This window comes from Oculina patagonica, chromosome 14 (genome assembly GCF_052425735.1).
Source record: "Oculina patagonica isolate OP01 chromosome 14, crgOcupat, whole genome shotgun sequence".
NCBI classification, from domain to species: Eukaryota; Metazoa; Cnidaria; class Anthozoa; order Scleractinia; family Oculinidae; genus Oculina; species Oculina patagonica.
The window spans coordinates 6,739,860-6,758,960 of NC_135771.1; the positions used below are offsets into that span (position 1 = coordinate 6,739,860).

At 36.5% G+C, this 19,101-nt stretch overlaps 2 protein-coding genes across 2 annotated transcripts in view; both read right to left on the reverse strand.

The window, feature by feature from the left end:
• LOC144638204 (carbohydrate sulfotransferase 3-like) overlaps positions 1-19,101 on the reverse strand; it is a 76,600-nt gene that overhangs the window by 16,357 nt on the left and 41,142 nt on the right. The window lies entirely within an intron of this gene.
• LOC144638252 (neuropilin-2-like) lies at positions 1,453-10,019 on the reverse strand. The gene is made up of 5 exons (XM_078497467.1): positions 9,890-10,019; positions 5,736-6,049; positions 5,265-5,412; positions 2,186-2,458; positions 1,453-1,640 (listed from the first exon to the last, which is right to left on the reverse strand). The coding sequence occupies exons 1-5, from the start codon at positions 9,957-9,959 to the stop codon at positions 1,453-1,455; spliced, it is 993 nt and encodes a 330-aa protein (XP_078353593.1). The 5' UTR covers positions 9,960-10,019.

Here is a 19,101-nt window from a genome sequence, read left to right on the forward strand (position 1 = left end):
TGATAGGCAACTTGGCAAGTACTAAATGAAAAAAATATCCTGGTGTGCTGCGGCCTTTTCAGCAATACGTTTAATTTGGCATTGTGATAAGTGACAAGTATTCATTATATTCCTGGGCCAGAACATTGAAATGTTCCCTTGAAATAACTCAGTCTAGACATGTAAACAGAACTACCTTGAAGTTCAAAAGGAAACCAAACTATATTATTTACGTGTATTTATCTTAACATTTTGCCATTTCGTCATTTCGCCATTTCGCCATTTCGCCGTTTCGCCATTTCGCCATTTCGTGTTTTAAACACGCCCCCATGAAAGGCAATGTCACTAATGCTAATGAATTAACCTACCCACTCTGATCTCAAAGTTACTCAATCTGTATGACCAAGATCCATCTCCTCTGTTGACTATGTACAGTTCAGAAACAGGCTCCACTTGTCCCAGGTCCACTCTCCACCAGGGTTGATTTGCCCCTTTTGTATGTGTACAGGATCCTGAGTGATAGTTTGTTTCGCTGTTTCCATCCACTGCTAGACTGCTTAAACCACCATGAATTGTACTTATCTGAGATGTTTGCTTGCCAAATGCCAGATTTTCTTAAATGGAATATGAAATAACCAGAATAATAAGTAAATTTTGGAGTTTTTTGATCAAAGGATACTCAGGAAACACATGCATATATTTTCCTGCTAATACGATGTGGGATAAGGTATTTTCAGTTTTGAGGGGTTGGGCTGGGCAATTACAAAAACTATTCTACATCCAAAATGGAGGGAACAAAATCTTCAATAATGAACCAAAGTGAAACAACTAAACTGATGTACTTTAAGCAAACCCTGCTACCATTGGCAACCCAAGTCGAGTTAAAGAAATCCTTGCAGAACCTTAAATGGTGTGAAAAATACTAATGCTACAATTAGAGGTAAAAAAAGGAACTTGAACAGGAAACACCTCTCTGCCACAACTATCAAATGAATATTATCGCTGTATGTAATTTTGATTTGTAACAATTATTTCTCATGGTCACACAGTTGCTAATACTTTGACCTGATGTTCACCTCCATTCAATAATTGTTTTCTGTACAATTAAGAACCATCTTTTTCCACACACAAAATCACTAAGATAGATGATAACCATTATGACTTAATACCGTTTATTATGAAAAGCATGGATAAATAAGGATATATAGTCTGTGGAAACACAATGAGTATATACAGATTAGTTAAAGCTTAATGATACAAAGTATCATAGCCAAAATTCCTGTGTGTTGTAAAATTGATTTGCAATTAAGAAGACACAAGCAGCAACATTGAGTGGACATTCAGTGGAAATATAAGCCAAAAGAAAGCCGTGTCAATGATTTCCTGATTTTCAAAGAGCAATCACAAATTAATTTCCTGGGTGCCAATGGGCAATAAGCAATTGATTATCTGCAGCATTAAATGTCACTACTTTTATGTTGAGATACCTCGTGAATAAACTTCCACCTCACATAACTGGAGAAATTGTCTCTGTGTGGTCATTATACCAACATATCTACCAGTCTTCAGAGGATTAGTGAAACATACAGCTGATGCTTTGAATTGAATAAAACTGTAGAGTCCTTTACATGCTGGGTTGTTTGCCACAGTTGAGGAGCCACCTGCCATCATTATGAAACAGAACTTTCATAAATTAGACATGTACATTTTGCAGACGAGAGTGTTGGGAAGGTTATTTACAATTTTGCTCCTCTCTGCTCAAGTCAGGATTCAAAATATATGGTTGTCTGCTGACACATTATGTACCACTGAAGCATATAAATGGGTACCAGCAATCTATTTTAATACTAGGCTGAGGTAAAAACCCTGTGATGACTAGCATCCCATCCAGGGAGAAGTAGGGCTAGAGGTACATGTACTCCTAGTCACTTAATTAGGCCATCCCAATAAAAAGTTTTGTTTCTCATCGCCCCGTCTCTTGTGATGGTGGGTCGGTCGGTCGGGCAAAAAAAATAAAAAAAAGAGAATGAACACTTGAAGGGGTCTGGGTTTCAGAGAAGACCAGGCACCTTAGTAAAAATAGTCTGGTTACAAAGTCAACTCGAAACCGGGATAAGCTCCGCCTGATGGGCCACTAGGCTCTACACAGACTTTACCCACCTACTGCTACAATATACTAACATTAAAACAGATCGATTATACTTACCCAGTGTTATTTTATAGTCCTCACTTCTTTGCTGTACGTCTGTGCGCGTAGAGAACCTGTTGACAATGTATATTTCAGAGACTGGCACATGATCTGAACCCAGATCCACTCTCCACCAGCTGGGGTTGTTTTCCTTTGTATGCGAACAGTGTCCGTTAGTCATTTCAGTATCAGGATTTCCGTCAACTGCTCTTCCTGATACAGCAGCACCAACCTGTGGATTGCTGCTGGATGTTGAAGACTGATTTGTAGGCTTTCCAAGTGCAAGATTTTCTGTGTTTGTAAACAAGACAACATTTAAATTCTTACCTGTATTTTAATCCCATCATATCCTACCCATGGTGTTCATTAAAGCTGTTAACAATGATCTGACCTCATCTACATACAACTGTGATGAATTGATAGAGGATTAACCTCCGAATTGTGAAGCACATTGATCACGAGCTTTGTAAATGCGCTATATAAGCACCCATATCATCATATCATGATCTAAATGATTATAGACGTGAGTGTAACTAGTGCACTTTTTCCTGCTACCAGAGTCCCCTTTTTCAATATTTTAAGATGGGTATATAGAAGGAGTCACTGCTCTGACTTGTAAGGAGTTACTGTAAGGAGACACTGCTCTGACCTCATCTACATACAACTGTGATGAATTGATAGAGTATTAACCTCCGAATTGTGAAGCGCATTGATCACGAGCTTTGTAAATACGCTATATAAGCACCCATATCATCATATCATGATCTAAATGATTATAGACGTGAGTGTAGTGCACTTTTTCCTGCTACCAGAGTCCTCTTTTTCAATATTTTAAGATGGGTATAGAAGGAGTCACTGACTTGTAACAATTCATATTGAGTATGAGCTAGCATAACTTCACACATGATCATAATTATGTCATATGTCACATGTAACCCCCCTGGGTCTCAATAGTCATCTAAGGTAAAATAAACAGCATGCGGAAAATGTCACTGTTGGCTCAGTTGCCAATAAGCAGATAGTTCAAACAGGCAAACAGAATGCTGCGGTACAACCTGTTTAAAAACTCAGGTTAGTTTTATCCACAATTATGGATGATGACTAGATCATCATTAATAAGATCCATTGATTGCATCATTATCTATTTACAGTGTCCACAATTAGTACAATCACAGGGAACCCGAACGCTGTATTGGCAAAGTTAATAATGAAAATAAAGATATGTTTGTTACCTGTGCTCCTGTGTCTTTCTTTGTCCTTAAAATGGTTGTGCTCTTGTGTCTTTCTTTGTCCTTAAAATGGTATTTGAATCGGTGCGAAAACGGTTTGAGCAAGCCTTGTCTGACGCTCCGTAAATAACGACGCAGTTAACACGTCTCGTATTTCCATTCTCGTTATTAACTATTAATTCTCAACGGGAGAGCGAGAGAGAGAGAGAGAAAGGAGCAAGGGATGAAACTAAAATCAGGGCTGATTTATTTCGAGGCATAATTTTCTTATTATTGAACAAAAAGTGCTATTACCTCACACCTAGCTTGATTTAAGGCCAAATGAATAGATGATGTTTGATTTGTTTGTTCGGATACCCGTTTTCCTGCTTAATTTTGGGTTGATTTTACAAGCGTCTTTTCGTTAGCTCTGTGACTTCACTTGACCTGACCGGAAGTGATTTAAAACTTGTGAACATGGGCTTTATCAAAGTGGTTCTATTGTTCTCGTGACAGCATCTTTTGTCTTCCTTTGACAGCCGCTTGCCATGGGAAATATAAACCAGAACCTACCACGCGCAAAACTGGAAATTCGCGCGACGTTATAAACTTCATCGCTCTTGTCAGGTCGTGCGAGTGTTCGATAAATAATTGTCTTTTTTTTTCCTTAAAAAAGTCTACCTCTCTTTTCTCGGACTCGTTTCTCTTTGGTACCACGGCATTTGCGTAGGCCAAGCTGGTCAGCTTTTCATATTTTATGTAGGAAAAAAATGTAACGCCGCGTGGAGAAAAGAAAGAAAGAAAGTACAGAAAGTACGCGTTCGCGACTATATATTCTATAAAAGTTCGAATTTTCTAGTATTCTAAGGACCGTTCAAGGTGAGCCAAAATACAGCCAAAAATTCAAATAAACTGATCGCAAAAGGATACTGTTTTTTTTTTTTACTAAATCACTCTCTCCTCGGGTCTAAAACCTAAGCGATTCTATCGCCGAAAATACGTTCTGTTTGTCCACATTACAACTGTGTTATGACCGCGAAAAAACGGAGTGGAACGTAAGAGAAATTTATTGTCGAGTACCTAGTCATAATTCAAATTTTCAATAATTTGTAACGGCTAAAAGGAAAATTATTTATTCCTAGAATTATTTTCTACAATTGTGCCCGAGACTGAGACCGGAGCGATACCCTCGCTAAAATACGTTCTAACTGTTCATAGAGGAAATATTTTTTTTATCTAAAATGTAAAACATTGAAACGAAAGAAAAATCATGAACTCACCAGTAAATGACATTAAAATTGGTTAGTCGTTGAACGTTGCGAAGGAATACGCGAATTGCTCGTCGAATAATCTATAGCAGACAAAGGCTGCCGGCCGTCGGCTCGTGTGATTTATTTATTTATTTATTTATTTATTTTATCAAACATCATTCACTATTGGATGAGAACCTGTGAAAAACCTGTGAATTATCCTGTGAAAGAACCTGTGAACTACAAGTTTTCACATATTTTTTCACAGGTTTTTTCACAGGTCCTAAAATTTATAGGTTTTTTCACAGGTACTAAATTTTGTGTTTTTCGAACAAAATTTAGCCCTTGCAAACTTCACATGTTTTTTCAGAGGGTGTTTTTGTGTCACATGCTTTTTCACAGGTTTTTCACAGGTTCTCATCCAATAGTGATAGTTATGAGTCAGAGCAGAGTTTCTTCCATCTCAAAATAATTGAAAAGGAGACTTTTCTAGTGGGGAAAGGTTGCTTTTTTTAGATACAAGTACTTGTCAGTTAAGTAGCAGTGTGAAGATGAGCTAACTTAGATTGACTGCATGCAAGTTACAGGGTCCAGCAGTGTCCACCTTAAGCTGTTTTTATTACTACAAGTAATAATCACCTGGTTTTTGCTTCACTCCAAACACTTCTGCTCTCAAACACACACCACCATGATGTGTTTCAGGCAGAAAATGCAAATATCTTGCTAAAACACCTTCATAAAGAATGTGCTTTACCTCTGAGTTTCTGTCACTATTTCCTCTAAGAGTCTGAAATTAAAAAGAAAGCATTGAAAGAATATTAACATTTCAATCAATAGAACATGCCTGTACATGGTGTGCACATTTACATACATGTAGGGCGCTTTCCATTGGATGGTTTTGGGATGAATGGTTTGCATTTCGGAAAGTCAACACTTTCCAGATTTTTTGGAAACTTTCCCAGGAAATTTTTGTGCAATTCGCTCTAGTTCCGAAATATCTAGAATTTTTGGTCAAAAGTGGGAAATGGAAAGTGCCTGTAGTCTGATGCAACCATGAGTACTAAACCAAACTAGTATGTACAATACATATATATGACTTGTTACATGCACCTTAACTTGTCCAATTTCTGTATAATTTTTCCAAGTTGACCCATCTGTAGATGATTGTAGTGTATAGTTTGTCACCCACTGATCTGCTTTAGAATTCCCTTGAGTGGACACAGCACAGATGATATGAAGTGTTTCTAAATCAATCTGTAGATATGGATTAGTGTCACTTGTTGCTGCACACCATGATGATCCTGATGCAAAGCTCAGTCGACCATTCTTGGCTGGTGTGTTGGCATCTTGTACAGATGAAGCAGTTATATTACTGTCTGGAATTGATCCTCTTTCCATTCCAAGATCCAAATTAATACAGTCTCCTGCAGTAAGAAATACATTGTGATATACTTTTGGTTCCTTGAAAGTGGACTCAACAGATTATTCCCCTGAAATGCAAGCATTACGCTCCTTGGAGTCAACCTAAAAAACAAACTATTATTCTTCAAATTATGTCAGAACCCCTCCCCCTTTTCATCAGAAAAAAGAAAATTAATTAAAAACAAAAATAAAAAAATTAATAAACAATCAGACAAACAAAATAATAAAGGTATGAATGGCGAAAAAAAGGAAAACACAGATGGATTGACTGCCCGACTGGCCAGTAGACCATCCAGCAGGCAAGCAGGTAGGCAGGGAGGGAGGAAGGAAGGGAAGGGAAGAAGGGGACGGGGGAGAGAGGGAGGGATGGGGGGAGGGAAGAAGGGAGGGAGGGAGGAAACAGACCCAGGCTTAACAACCACTTCAGAATTACATGTAAGTGCAGCTGTAATACTAACCACAGCCCCTATCTAACGACTGTTATTTTCAATATTTTCCGCAAAATGAAAAACTGCTCAATATAAGACGTAAAATATCACTGTTTTGCTGTAAAATGACACCATTATGCCGGCATATTAAATGCCTAATGCTTCAATGTCCTAGCTACTTTTAGAAACATAGAAGTATTAATATATACTCCAAATAATTTATAAGCTAACAGGCAAACATTTTAAAATACGTGTGAACCCAACTTGTTACATAAGCTTAGGAAACTTCTCAGTTTCTTCTTTCTTTAAGTACGAGACAAAGAGGACGTATGAATTAAAACAAAAGAAATAAAAGACAAGAAATATAATCCTAGGAATATCATAAACAAAAGGAAATTATAGAAGACAAGTTCCATTTCATTTTGTGAACTAAACTTACCATTTGATCCAAAGTGTTAATAGCCGCCATTTCGTTTGATTTTCGGCGTTTTAAATATCACAGAGAGGGAGTAATTTGGTTAAAACGCACAACATGCGAAACGTCTAAAAGTCCTAGAAACTCTTCGGTCACGACGGTCGCTAGATATCCTGGCTTAGTAGCCCTTCCTTGAAATGCTTTTAATTTTCCCGCGCAAAATTGGACGCGGCTGCCCGCAGCCGAAAAGCACCACACCGAGAAAAAAACCTGGGTACCAGGCTGTTTTTTGGTTGGTTCATTCCATTCTCGTCCCCATAGCCCTTTCGTTTCTCTTAGCCGGCTGGGCCTTGGCACGAGGAAACAAAGGGCTCTGGGGACACAGGATTTCCAGTCCTAGATTCTAGGACTTCCGGTCTTCATGTATGCAGTCACGACGTTTCAAAAGAATGTATGAGAGAGTCGTTACGTTTACGACTTCCGTTTAGGAATTCTTTGTTCCAAACAGCCAATCAAAAAAATTCGAATTAATTCAAAAATCCTATGTCCCCAGAGCCCTCCGTTTTCTCGTGCCAAGCCGGGTAAGAGAAACGAAAGGGCTATGGGGACGAGAATGGGTTCATTCTCGTCCCCATAGCCCTTTTCGTTTCTCTTAGCCGGCAGGGCCTTGGCACGAGGAAACGTTTTCTCGTGCCAATCCGGCTAAGAGAAACGAAAGGGCTATGGTGACGCGAATGTGGTTGGTTGTGCTAAGTAGTCGAGAGATTTTCATGGAACATGCAATGCCGGAATTACACTAAACGATTTAATAGTAGATATTTCCCCTAAGTGTTTAGGCCGTAATCTCTGTACATGTTGTGGTCTATCTTGCAGCCCCTGCCGAAATCCTTGTTATGAATGCAAAAAAAAAAAGAAAGAAAAAAGTATATAGGTACACGAAAAACCAGCAAAGTTCAGAAAACACATCAAGCCAAATAACGCACATTTTCAAAAAAACTGTATTCAATTGAATTGACTGCAGGACATTTTCTTTTACCTAAACCTGGATGTGACGAAGCATAAAAAAAAAAAGAGAAAAAAGAACACACCACTATTGCGTGCAACATTCACAAGCTTTTTCTTTCATTTTCAAGAGGTTGTTTTTAAGAGAGTCTGGCACACCAGCAATCTAAAAACGATACATTGAAAGAAAAAAAAAAAGAAAACAAGCAAACCAGTTTACTTTATTTAATCTGACTTGATATTATGGCCTTATTTTACAATATGATTTCCTTTGCTTTTTTATTGTCATGCGATTGTCTGTCGAGTGGATTCCACTTAAAACTTTACGCGAAACAATTGATCGATATCGTGCCGATCACGAAGCCACATGAAATATAAAATTTGGCTACAATCCCATTTTCTCTATGCACTCACGCAATGTCCAAAGCTCAGAAAAATAAGAACCTTCTTTGTACAATTGTACTTCTTAATCTTGTGAATGAGTATATCAGTTTCATTACTGAAACTGCATTACTTTTAGCTTCATTTGACAACGTACAACGTAAACAAACAACGCAATGCAATATCGCGAAAATTCCTCGCCTCGCTGTTTTTAGCCAATCAACTTGAAAGTTTCTCCGGCGGGCATAGCGATGTAGTCTTAAATCAGTTCTTTAATAACTCTATTTGCTAAATCTTTGTTCTGCTTACTTACATCTTACTCGGACCAGTCTTCGGTTATTACGGTACGTGAGATTCGGTTCAAAAATATTTCTTCCTCTCGAGCTAGGATAAGTTAAAACACATACCGAGAGAGCTTCAACCACTAGCTACCACCGCATAAGCAATATAACTGCGTGAAAGCCACATTCAGGTATATTGCATCATGACTCGTGCATAACAACATAAGCTTTAAAGGAACTACATCACATTGTCTGCTTCTGTTATGTTGTTATTGTTGGTTACGATGATTAAAAGTCACAGTAAAGTCTCTTTAAAAAGGTTACCGAAAGTGAAATGAACTACAGTGCGTGAGCAGTAAAGTTCTTATTTGGTACGACTGACTGCACTTTAATGAAAATAATGAAAGATCACTCATGTCACGACTATATAAATAGAAACCCTACATTCCACTGCGATTTCAGTTAAAACTTTTTACTGACTTAGTACTTAGTTTAGCGATTGTTCTCTAGTGTGGACAATGTAAAGTTTTAATAAAGTTGATTCCATGTTAGAGACATGAACAATTCCCACTGCGTGACATTGAGACAATTACGTAATTGAGGTACACTATTCATAGTCACAAGGAAAAGTTAGTCAAGTGTTATAAGACTATGCTTGATTTGCATAGTGGTACGACGACTTAATAAAATAACAGGAGATTAATTGTTATAAGGGAAAGTACACTTTCTGATAATTGCAGGGACTGCTAATTGAACACAAACACACAAATCCCTTTCCGTTTTGCAAAATCATAACTTATAAAAAGTTACAGAGATTTAAGTAGTATTATTTAAAGCGTCGCAGGGAATGTGTTTCATTATCATACTTGATAGTCTGAGCGGGCTTTAATCTGGTCCTGTCGTCGTTATAAGTCGATTTATGCCCGTTCATTAGTGACTCGGATGTGAAACCAATTTGGAAGATTTGTATCGTAAGAGAACCAAAGAAAAACGACGATTTATGAAACGGTCAAAATCCCAGCAACAGGAAGTAATTGCCATTAATAACTGAGAGATTAAATATTGAAAAAAAGAGCAAAGTTCTCAAAAGATCCGAGTATCTAAGCTGTAACTGACTTGTGCCAGGGTTACATAAGGCTGTGATATAAAGAAACTTAAACTGCAGTTTACTTAGCTGCGATGTTTCCTTTGATTTAGAAGCTTGACCACCTTTTGTGAAATGCAATGGAATGTTTCCCTTTCGTCACAAAGAGCACGCGTTTAAACAAACTTCAGTAGTTTGATTCGATCAAACTTTAACTTATATTGACAGTTTACAAGTAATACTGAGCTTACCTAAAGCCAAAGGGAGAAGAAAAGCGAAGAAAGCCACCCGGAAATACAGCTTGCGTGTAAACTCCGACATGTTGGCTGTTTCTGTTTCATCTGACTACGGCACGCAATATCCGTTGCGACTTGACGTTTTCCTGAGAAACGCCTTTGATGTCGACTTTGATAGCATGACATTAAACTACTTGATATCAGCCCTTTTACCTCTCAGAGGATGGTAACCCTGTGTGTTGACGCGTTGGCTGTAGTTGTAATGTTCAAAGTCTCCGCTAAAATGCTTTTTCTTGGATTTAGCTTGCATGTGGTTCGGTTTTCTTAAATAACGTTTTCAAGAATAATTTGATGAAACAATAGACTAAAGTGTAAAATTTCCTTAAGCTTGTGAATGTCGGGATATCCTCAAGTTTTGTGGCCAGCATTTCACTATAATCACTTTCATTGCAACTGTAAGAAAGGTTTTTTTTTAAAAAGTGCCTATGAAGTAAAAAAAAAATCTTTTTAAGTTTAAGAGATATTCAAGTTTTTGTGTTAAAAAAAGAAAGAAGATATTTTAAAAAGGAAAACGCCATTCTTCTTATTTTGAAAAGGCTCTCAAATAAGCAGCAATTATTTTTTTTTTACTTTAAAGACACATTTCACTTGGCTTGAGCAGAAGCATAATCATAGGCGCATAAGAAAAACGAACACACTTCTTGCGGGGGACGGGGGGGGGGGGGGGGGTTACTGCATGATTTTTCGTATGCAGTTTAACCGTTGTTTTGCTTATGCTCATTCCTTAATGTCTTTTGCTGACGTTCATTAATAGCGGAGCATCCATACTCATAAAACCATTCATTTGAGTTTTCATGGTCAACTTGGCTAGCGGAATGGGTCGCAGGCGCGTGAATGAATCGTGCAAGATGGCGGCGATAGTCATCCGGGATTTTTAGACGCTTTTCACGGCTTGCCGTGGCTACACAAACGGTAAGTTACGTCAACTTCAGAAGTCTGCAGTGTTTAGCTGAAGAAACAGTTTATAAAATCTAAGCATTTTCGGAGGAAAAAACGTTTTTCCTTCATTTTTCACTCGATTTGGAGGGACATAAGCATCAAGTCTTTGAAGCAAAGCTGAACTAACTATCAATCAAGGCCGCTGAGGTAAGGGAAAAGCCGAAAATGTAAGGTAACAAAATTTGCTGAGTTCCGTTTATATTATGATATTAAACCAAACGTTTTTGCTTTCTGGACGCATTTTCGAGTTCCGTATTGCCTATTGAGTGTCTTTAAATTTTGTCAGAAATACTTTGCCGCTTCTGCAACACTTGTAAGCTTTAATGAGGTAATTTATTTATCCGGAATTTATTCATTTTGCCGGCCGTAAGTTAACCTGCGAACAGGCTTCCCGGTGCACTCGGACAGCGCCGTGATCTTCTTTTGGAAGTTTATTTTATATTGCTGTCAGTTTATTCCCACTTAAAGCCTTACATTTCCTTACATTGAATTGAATAGATTAAAATAGTACATTTAGGCAAAGTTTAACGAATTGTTAAGCGACGGCAAAACATAAAAGCTTGCCTAAAATATTTGTAAGCTTATTTATACTGAAAATTATATTTTACACCATCTGAGTAGCTCAGTGTTTTTGAAGTAATTCAACGCAATTTCTTCGTCTTAATGGAGCTCCCTTTAACACTGAATAACTCGTAGAGATCATTTAGTGTGCATTAAAAGTTGCTCAAACTGTACACACGGCAAGAGGTAAATGATAACCACCGATTTATTTTTAATTTTATAATGTGTACGTGAGCAACCCATTTAAGTGAAGTGCAGCGATGTTAATCATAGGCCAAAAAAAGTGATGGGGCTTTTATCCACAAACTAAATTACCGTCTCTTTTGCAAACAAATCTGTAAGAGAAACTTGAAACTATTTTATAGATCTTTATATTTTAAGATGTTAGATTACTTATGTAATTTTATAAAGCACCATGAGTTTATTTTTCTCTGCCTCAACGGCCGCAAGATAATTTGTTCTGCTGCGAGCATTTTGTTGCCCGATACCGTGGGTGGTTTCAATTTGTCTAGCACCTTAGGGCCATAGTACACATTTAGTGCTTTGGCCGCTTATTAATCAGAAGGAGAAAATATATTATATCCTCCAGTGAAAAATAAATAAATAAATAAATAAGGGAGCTCCGCTTTTAGGCCTGGCTAAATCTATATATATTATTGCCATAATTGTAATTCCTTTTATTTCGACGTTTTTGCTTGTTTACAAGCTAAAAACGTAGAATAGGGGTTATGTGGTCAAAATTTGGAACCACATATTTGTAAACTCTCAAGGGACTTTTTTAATTTCTCAAGGGACTGTTTTAATTTCTCAAGGGATTACTTTCCGCTGTGGGTGATCACTTGCGATCTCGTGAAAAAAACGTGACTTGTCACATTTACAAACGTTATATAACAATTTTAAAAGTGACATGTCAGCTTTCTTATCTCAACGCACGTGTGTCTGAAAGGCGATCTATAAAAAGCGTCGCACAAACAATGGATTGCGTAACTAAAACACAAATAAATAATCACTAGCACTTTCATCGTTTAAAAATTACAAACGTCAAAAATAAACCATACCAAAAAACTCGCTCTTTTCAAAGATATTATTGAAGTTAAAACAAATGCAAGAGATGGGGGCTTCTTTTAGCTTAGGAGCGGTTAAAAATTAGGCCACATTCTATTTCGTCATCAGCCTAGGTCGTTAGGGACGTGACCTCGCGTTGACAGGGAATGACAGCAATGTTGCATAAATCGGCTTTACAACATGCAGTTTATTTGTGTAATGTTAAGGAATATGTGTATAAATACCCGGAAACATAGGAAGTTGTTAAACTAAACTACAAAGAAACTGTAATGATAAGTTCGAAGAACAATGCACAGGATAAACCTTCGACTCATACTCCATGCAAAAACGTCGATATCTCGAAGAGACTTTGATTAAAGCAGTTTTCACTATAGCGGAGAAAGTTGGGTTGTATGCGTATTATGCCACGATATGTGCTACGAACCATGAAAGACAAGAAAAACAAAAGAAATAAACATGAACATGAACACGAAGCCTGGGGTTGGGGTGGGGGTTAAAATGTTTGATTCCAAGATTTTTTGGATAAGAAAATTTTGCGAGAATTTTTTTTCAAGGACAGATGTTTTGGGGAATTTTATAACAATCTGAAGATTCGTGGTAGTACCTTGGCTGCATAGTTCTGCAAACGTGTTTTCCTGTTGCTTTTTGAGGGGTACATATTTAATCTATGGATTTTTTGGGTTCTATTGGAAGCCCAAGGGATTTTCTGGGGTCTCGATTTTTTCCCCCATTCCATCATCCCTGTCACTTGAAAAACCGAGTACCCCCCCCCACACACACACACACACACACACACACACACACACACACACACACACACACACACACACACACACACACACACACACACACACACACAGAAAAACACCCTGGGCCAGTAAGCACCATGTCAGGCTGGTTGTTAAAAATATGGGGGTAGCTGAGCAAATCTAAAAAGTTTTTGTTTTATCATGTTAGTATGCAGGTATAAGAATTATTTTAATAAGAAATAAACTTCTTATAGCGGGGACAGGCCGTTAAAATAAACAATTAGGGCAATTCAAACATTTACTGACTGTGAAACGAGAGAAACATAGTTTTATACTAAAATGTTATTATCTTAAAATATTCTATTCTTTACAAAGACTTTATGCTCCTGACAGTTTTATTCACTTCACACATTCTATCGCCTCAAAATACTCTTCTATCTACAAATATTCTTTAATCTACTTACATTCTATTGTCCACAATTTAAAATAATCTTTTATGTTAGAATATATGATCTTCAAGCCTTTTATTATCCTCAAATGATCTATCATCTAAAGATATTTTAAGATGTACTAACATTTCGTTATCTACAAATATTTTGATCTGCTGCCAGTTTATTACCCACATATTTTCTATGGTCTTCTAAAATAATGTTACCTACAAATATTTTACTCGCTAGTGAAACTCTATTGTCTACACATACGAGTTTCTAACATTAACTTACCTACAATTATCCAATTTTCTACGACCTTCTCACGCTAACCTACAAATATTTTATTACTTAGTAAACTTTGATTGTCTGCACATGTTCCATGATTTACAACCATGTAACTACCTACAATAAGTCTTTTCTCAAAATACTTCACGATCTTTAAACAATTTATTTACTACAAATATTCTATTACCCTGATATATATTCTTTGACCTTCTAACATTTTACCTACAAATATTTTATTACCTAGTAAACTTTTGTCTGCACATATTCCATGATTAACTATCATTTTTATTACCTACAAATAGTCTTTTCTCTAGGACATTTACGGTATGATCTTCTAACATTTTATTTAATGCAAATATTCTTTAACCTAGTGATATGGTATTTTACTATCCGGCGACATGCAATTATTCACGTGCTATTGTTTACAATTACATACTCTCTATATTCTATTTTGCATAAATACCTTTTTAATCGTCTATGATTCAGATATAAATCTTCTAAACTTTTATACTAGTACTTTTCTAAAAAGGCTTTGATATTCAAGTTTTGCTCGCTGTTATTGACATAACAATTTTCAAAATGGGAGTATCTTTCATACACAGGCGTGCATCATGTGGTAGGTTTTCAGTGTTATTTCGAGAAAGTTGATCATGTCGGTACTCACCAATGTTCCACGCTGTAAACGTTCAAACTGCGAGTGCGGTTGTCCAAAAGAGAACACACACTTAGTAATACCCTACTTCTCTACAAATATTCTATAATCTTCTACAATCTATTGTCTGCAACTATAAAAAAAAGTTTCTTTCTTAAAATATAGTAATATCATCTTCAAACCTTCAAAAAATTGTTACCTAGTAAAATTCTATTTTCTAAACACACTCCATGACATTTTACTATCTATATATATATCCTATTTCCTACAAATGCATTACATTAATTTGTATCTCATTCGCAATTTAACTTTGTAATTTGTAAACTGTAATTCCATTTGTTATTTCAATTTTTAGTCATGTTTAGTCATGTTAGTTTTAGTTAACAGGTGAAGAGCCACGCAAATGGAAACACTGTTAATAAACATTATCGTTATCATCATCATCATCATCATCACCATTAGTAGTAGTAGCATTAGCAGTAGCAGTAGCAGTAGCAGTAGCAGTAGCAGTAGCAGTAGCAGTAGCAGTAGCAGTAGCAGTAGCAGTAGCAGTAGCAGTAGCAGTAGTAGTATTAGTAGTAGTATTAGTAGTAGTAGTAGTAGTAGTAGTAGTAGTAGTATTAGTAGTAGTAGTAGTAGTAGTAGTAGTAGTAGTAGTAGTAGTAGTAGTAGTAGTAGTAGTAGTAGTAGTAGTAGTAGTAGTAGTGGTAGTAGTAGTAGTAGTAGTAGTAGTAGTAGTAGTAGTAGTAGTAGTAGTAGTAGTAGTAGTAGTAGTAGTAGTAGTAGTAGTAGTAGTAGTAGTAGTAGTAGTAGTAGTAGTAGTAGTAGTAGTAGTAGTAATAGTAATAAATTGCTTTATTTGCATGACCGTTACCGTTTACAGTGTTGCAAAAGCATATCTAAACTAAAAGTAACAAAACGATCCTATTATATCATACTAAAACTTGATTAAGTTACATCGCTTTCACCTGATAATAACAATGCATCACGTAAATTCATACATGAAGAAATAAACTTCATAACTAGCTTATTAACATGATAATCATTAGAGTTCATAAGAAGTTTAATGTTTTCTGAGGTTGTTTTCCTTTCAAAGTCAGGTACTATCTCATTGATTCGTTTTAAGAATGTCCGCCTTTGGGAAGAGTATTTGCTACAATCTAATAAGAAATGTGTTTCGTTTTCTACTTGATTTGACTTGCACAATGGAGATAATCTATTTGCTCTGGGTATATGGTCAGTCTGATATCTACCCAGTTCAATCATAAGTTTGTGATTACTTAATTTAAATTTCACAAGATTTTTTCTTTCATTAAAATATCTTAACTGTTTTAAATAATCAGATGCAACGTATTCATTTTTAAAAACTTTAAAAAATTCTAATTTCCTTGAGTGTTCTAGGCTATGTCGCCAGAAAGATATATATTTCTCTTTCATATTGGTTGTGTATCGTTTAATTCTATAATTATCTAAAGATTCTGGGTCGAAATTGGGGAGATGGTAGTGTTCTATTAAATTCAAAAAATTGGAATAAAATCCGGAGTTGTTGATAGAGTGAAAGTTCTTTGACATAAGAAAAGATTGTTTGACAATTGAGTCGTTGTCTTTCTTGTTTAGATAGACAAAGTATTTCATAATTCTCTGGTTAATTGGGATAATTAAAGGTAATCTTCCAAGTTCCGCTCTACAAGCTATGTTCGAGGCCTTATTGTTTACTTCTAAGTACCGTTTACAAAATTTGAGATGAATTTTTTCTATTGGGGAACTATCCCAAGTTTTAAAATTCTGTTTCATGTACATCCCCCATATCTCACTGTTGTAGCTTAAGATAGGAAATATCATTGTGTCAAAAATTTGGGATGCAGTATTAGGTCTAAGTCTATTAAGGGTTGAGTGTTTTCGTATACTAAAAAAGGCATGCATCGCTTTTTCTTTTAAGTGTTCGAGTGCAAGAGTAAAGTTTCCCGTTGGGGTTAAACGTGTTCCTAAATACGTGTATTCTTGAACAATTTCAATCGATTCAGTGCCTATATTGAAGCTGATGTCAATGGACTTTCTTTGGCGTTTTTGAAATATCATTATTTTTGTTTTCTTTGGATTGATTTTTAGCATCCACGTTTCGCAATAGGACGAAAGGACGTTTAAACAGTTCTGCAATCCAACTTTGGATCTTGATAGTATAATCAAATCATCTGCGTACAACAGGGAGTTTATTTTTGTTCCATTTGGAAGTACAAATGGATCAGATAGAGTGTTTTCAAATGAATATGGCAAATTATTTATATAGAGATTAAATAAAAGGGGGCTTAGGATACACCCTTGACGTACACCTCGTGAGTATGCGAAAGATCGTGTTTTGTTTTCTCCGACTCTTATTGAGCATGAAGAGTTGCAGTAAAGGCTTTTAATTAAATTGTAAAAATTTCCTCCTATGTTCACTTTGAGTAACTTATAAAATAATCCCTCGTGCCAAACGGAGTCGAAAGCTTTGCGGAAATCTACGAAGCAAGCATATATTTTCTCTTTGTGGTAGTGGACATATTTATCTATTAGGGTTCGTAAGGTAAAAACATGGTCTGCAGTGCGGTTTTCAGGCAGAAAGCCAATTTGTGAATTATGTAAAATCTTGTTGTCTTCAAAATATAAGTATAATCTTTGATTCAGAATGGAACAAAATAGCTTACCAAGACAACTAGAAACACATATGCCTCTATAGTTTGTCGGATCACTCTTGTCACCTGATTTGTAGATTGGGGTTATAAGGCCTTGACACCAAACATCTGGCATATGTCCTGATCGCAGAATAAGGTTGAAAAGTTTGATATAAACAGGCATAAGTGATCCAAGGCTCGCTTTGATCATTTCATTTCTTATTTTGTCAGCAAATGGCGAATTTTTGTTCTTCAGTTTCTTTACCGCTTGACGTATTACTTGCTCATTTATTTCGTGATCTAAGTTGTTAATCTGTTCTTTTCCATTTTCTAATCTTTGCAGTTCACAAACTTCATGCTCAGGTATGGAAACTGTCGTATTTTTGGAATGTAAGGATTGGAAATGATTAAGCCATGTTTCTTCTGAGATTGGGGCGGGAGCGTTTTCGTCGATAGTGTCGCTCATCGACTTTAAACAACTCCAAAACGACTCTTTGTCAGGGTTTAATGCTAGTAGTAGTAGTAGTAGTAGTAGTAGTAGTAGTAGTAGTAGTAGTAGTAGTAGTAGTAGTAGTAGTAGTAGTAGTAGTAGTAGTAGTAGTAGTAGTAGTAGTAGTAGTAGTAGTAGTAGTAGTAGTAGTAGTAGTAGTAGTAGTAGTAATTACAACAAGCAACACAAAAACAACGCAGTATAAAGCAATAACCATAGCATTGAAAATGGAATAACAGGTATTGAAAACATTAAAAGCTTCAAAGGAAATTTCTTTGTTTGTCAGGCTATAGTTGCTAGATGAGCGAAATAATCACCTTGTGCCTCTGCTAATGGAAAGGAAAATGTATTTTAAAAAGATACTATTTCCTTTTATTATTATCTTATCTTAAAATATTAACCCTTTCAGCTCTAAATTACCGAGGATTTGTTTCCAAATTAATAAATAAACCCTCTATATATTAGGTATACCCCTAAACTATACCTTACTTTACAGCTCTCAGCGAATAGGTTCATAACAATTGCATTAGAGACCGTTTATTTTAGAAACAAGTTGCAAGACTTAAAGAAGTGGTGAACCATGTTATCTATTGGGGGGGGGGGGGGGGGGGGGTGGTCACCATATTTTGCTTTGAATGACTACAGTGTAGATCTTTACAAGACCGTTTTGGTGTGAAAATTTCTTCTAAATCGACCAGATTTGGACCAAACAGTGACGTCATAAGCAAATAAGTGCTGTCCCCGTAGCGAAAGGGTTAACATAGGGGGAACAGGGGTGGCGCAGTGGTGAGAGCGCTAGCCTCCCACCAATGTGGCCTGGGTTCGATTCCGGTCCGGTGTCATATGTGGGTTGAGTTTGTTGTTGGTTCTCCTCCTTCCTCCGAGGGTTTTTCTCCGGATTCTCCGGTTTTCCTCCCTCCACAAAAACCAACACTCCAAATTCCAATTCGATCTTCGATGCACGTACACGTCTTAACGAGCTCTAAGCTCTTCGGTGTTACGTGGGTATATAAATTACATTTACATTACATTTTTTTAACATGTTATCCGAGGTAACTTTTACTTATTATACAAAATACATCGCGTCATCACCCCATTGTTATGGCAACGCCGATACCACTTAATCCAATTTTTTTTTGGAAAGTTCATTCAATCATCAGTAAATGGATGAAGTAGCTAGCGTGATGGAGTCATGATAGTGAACAATGGGCCGTTTAATTAAATTCAGGAAGTCGTGCTCTTGAAAAATCTGATGGAGCTACTTTGATAGTTTAGTGCATTGCTCATATCCCTTAGTCATACACGTCTTACCAAAAAAACAACAACAACAACATATGTATAAGC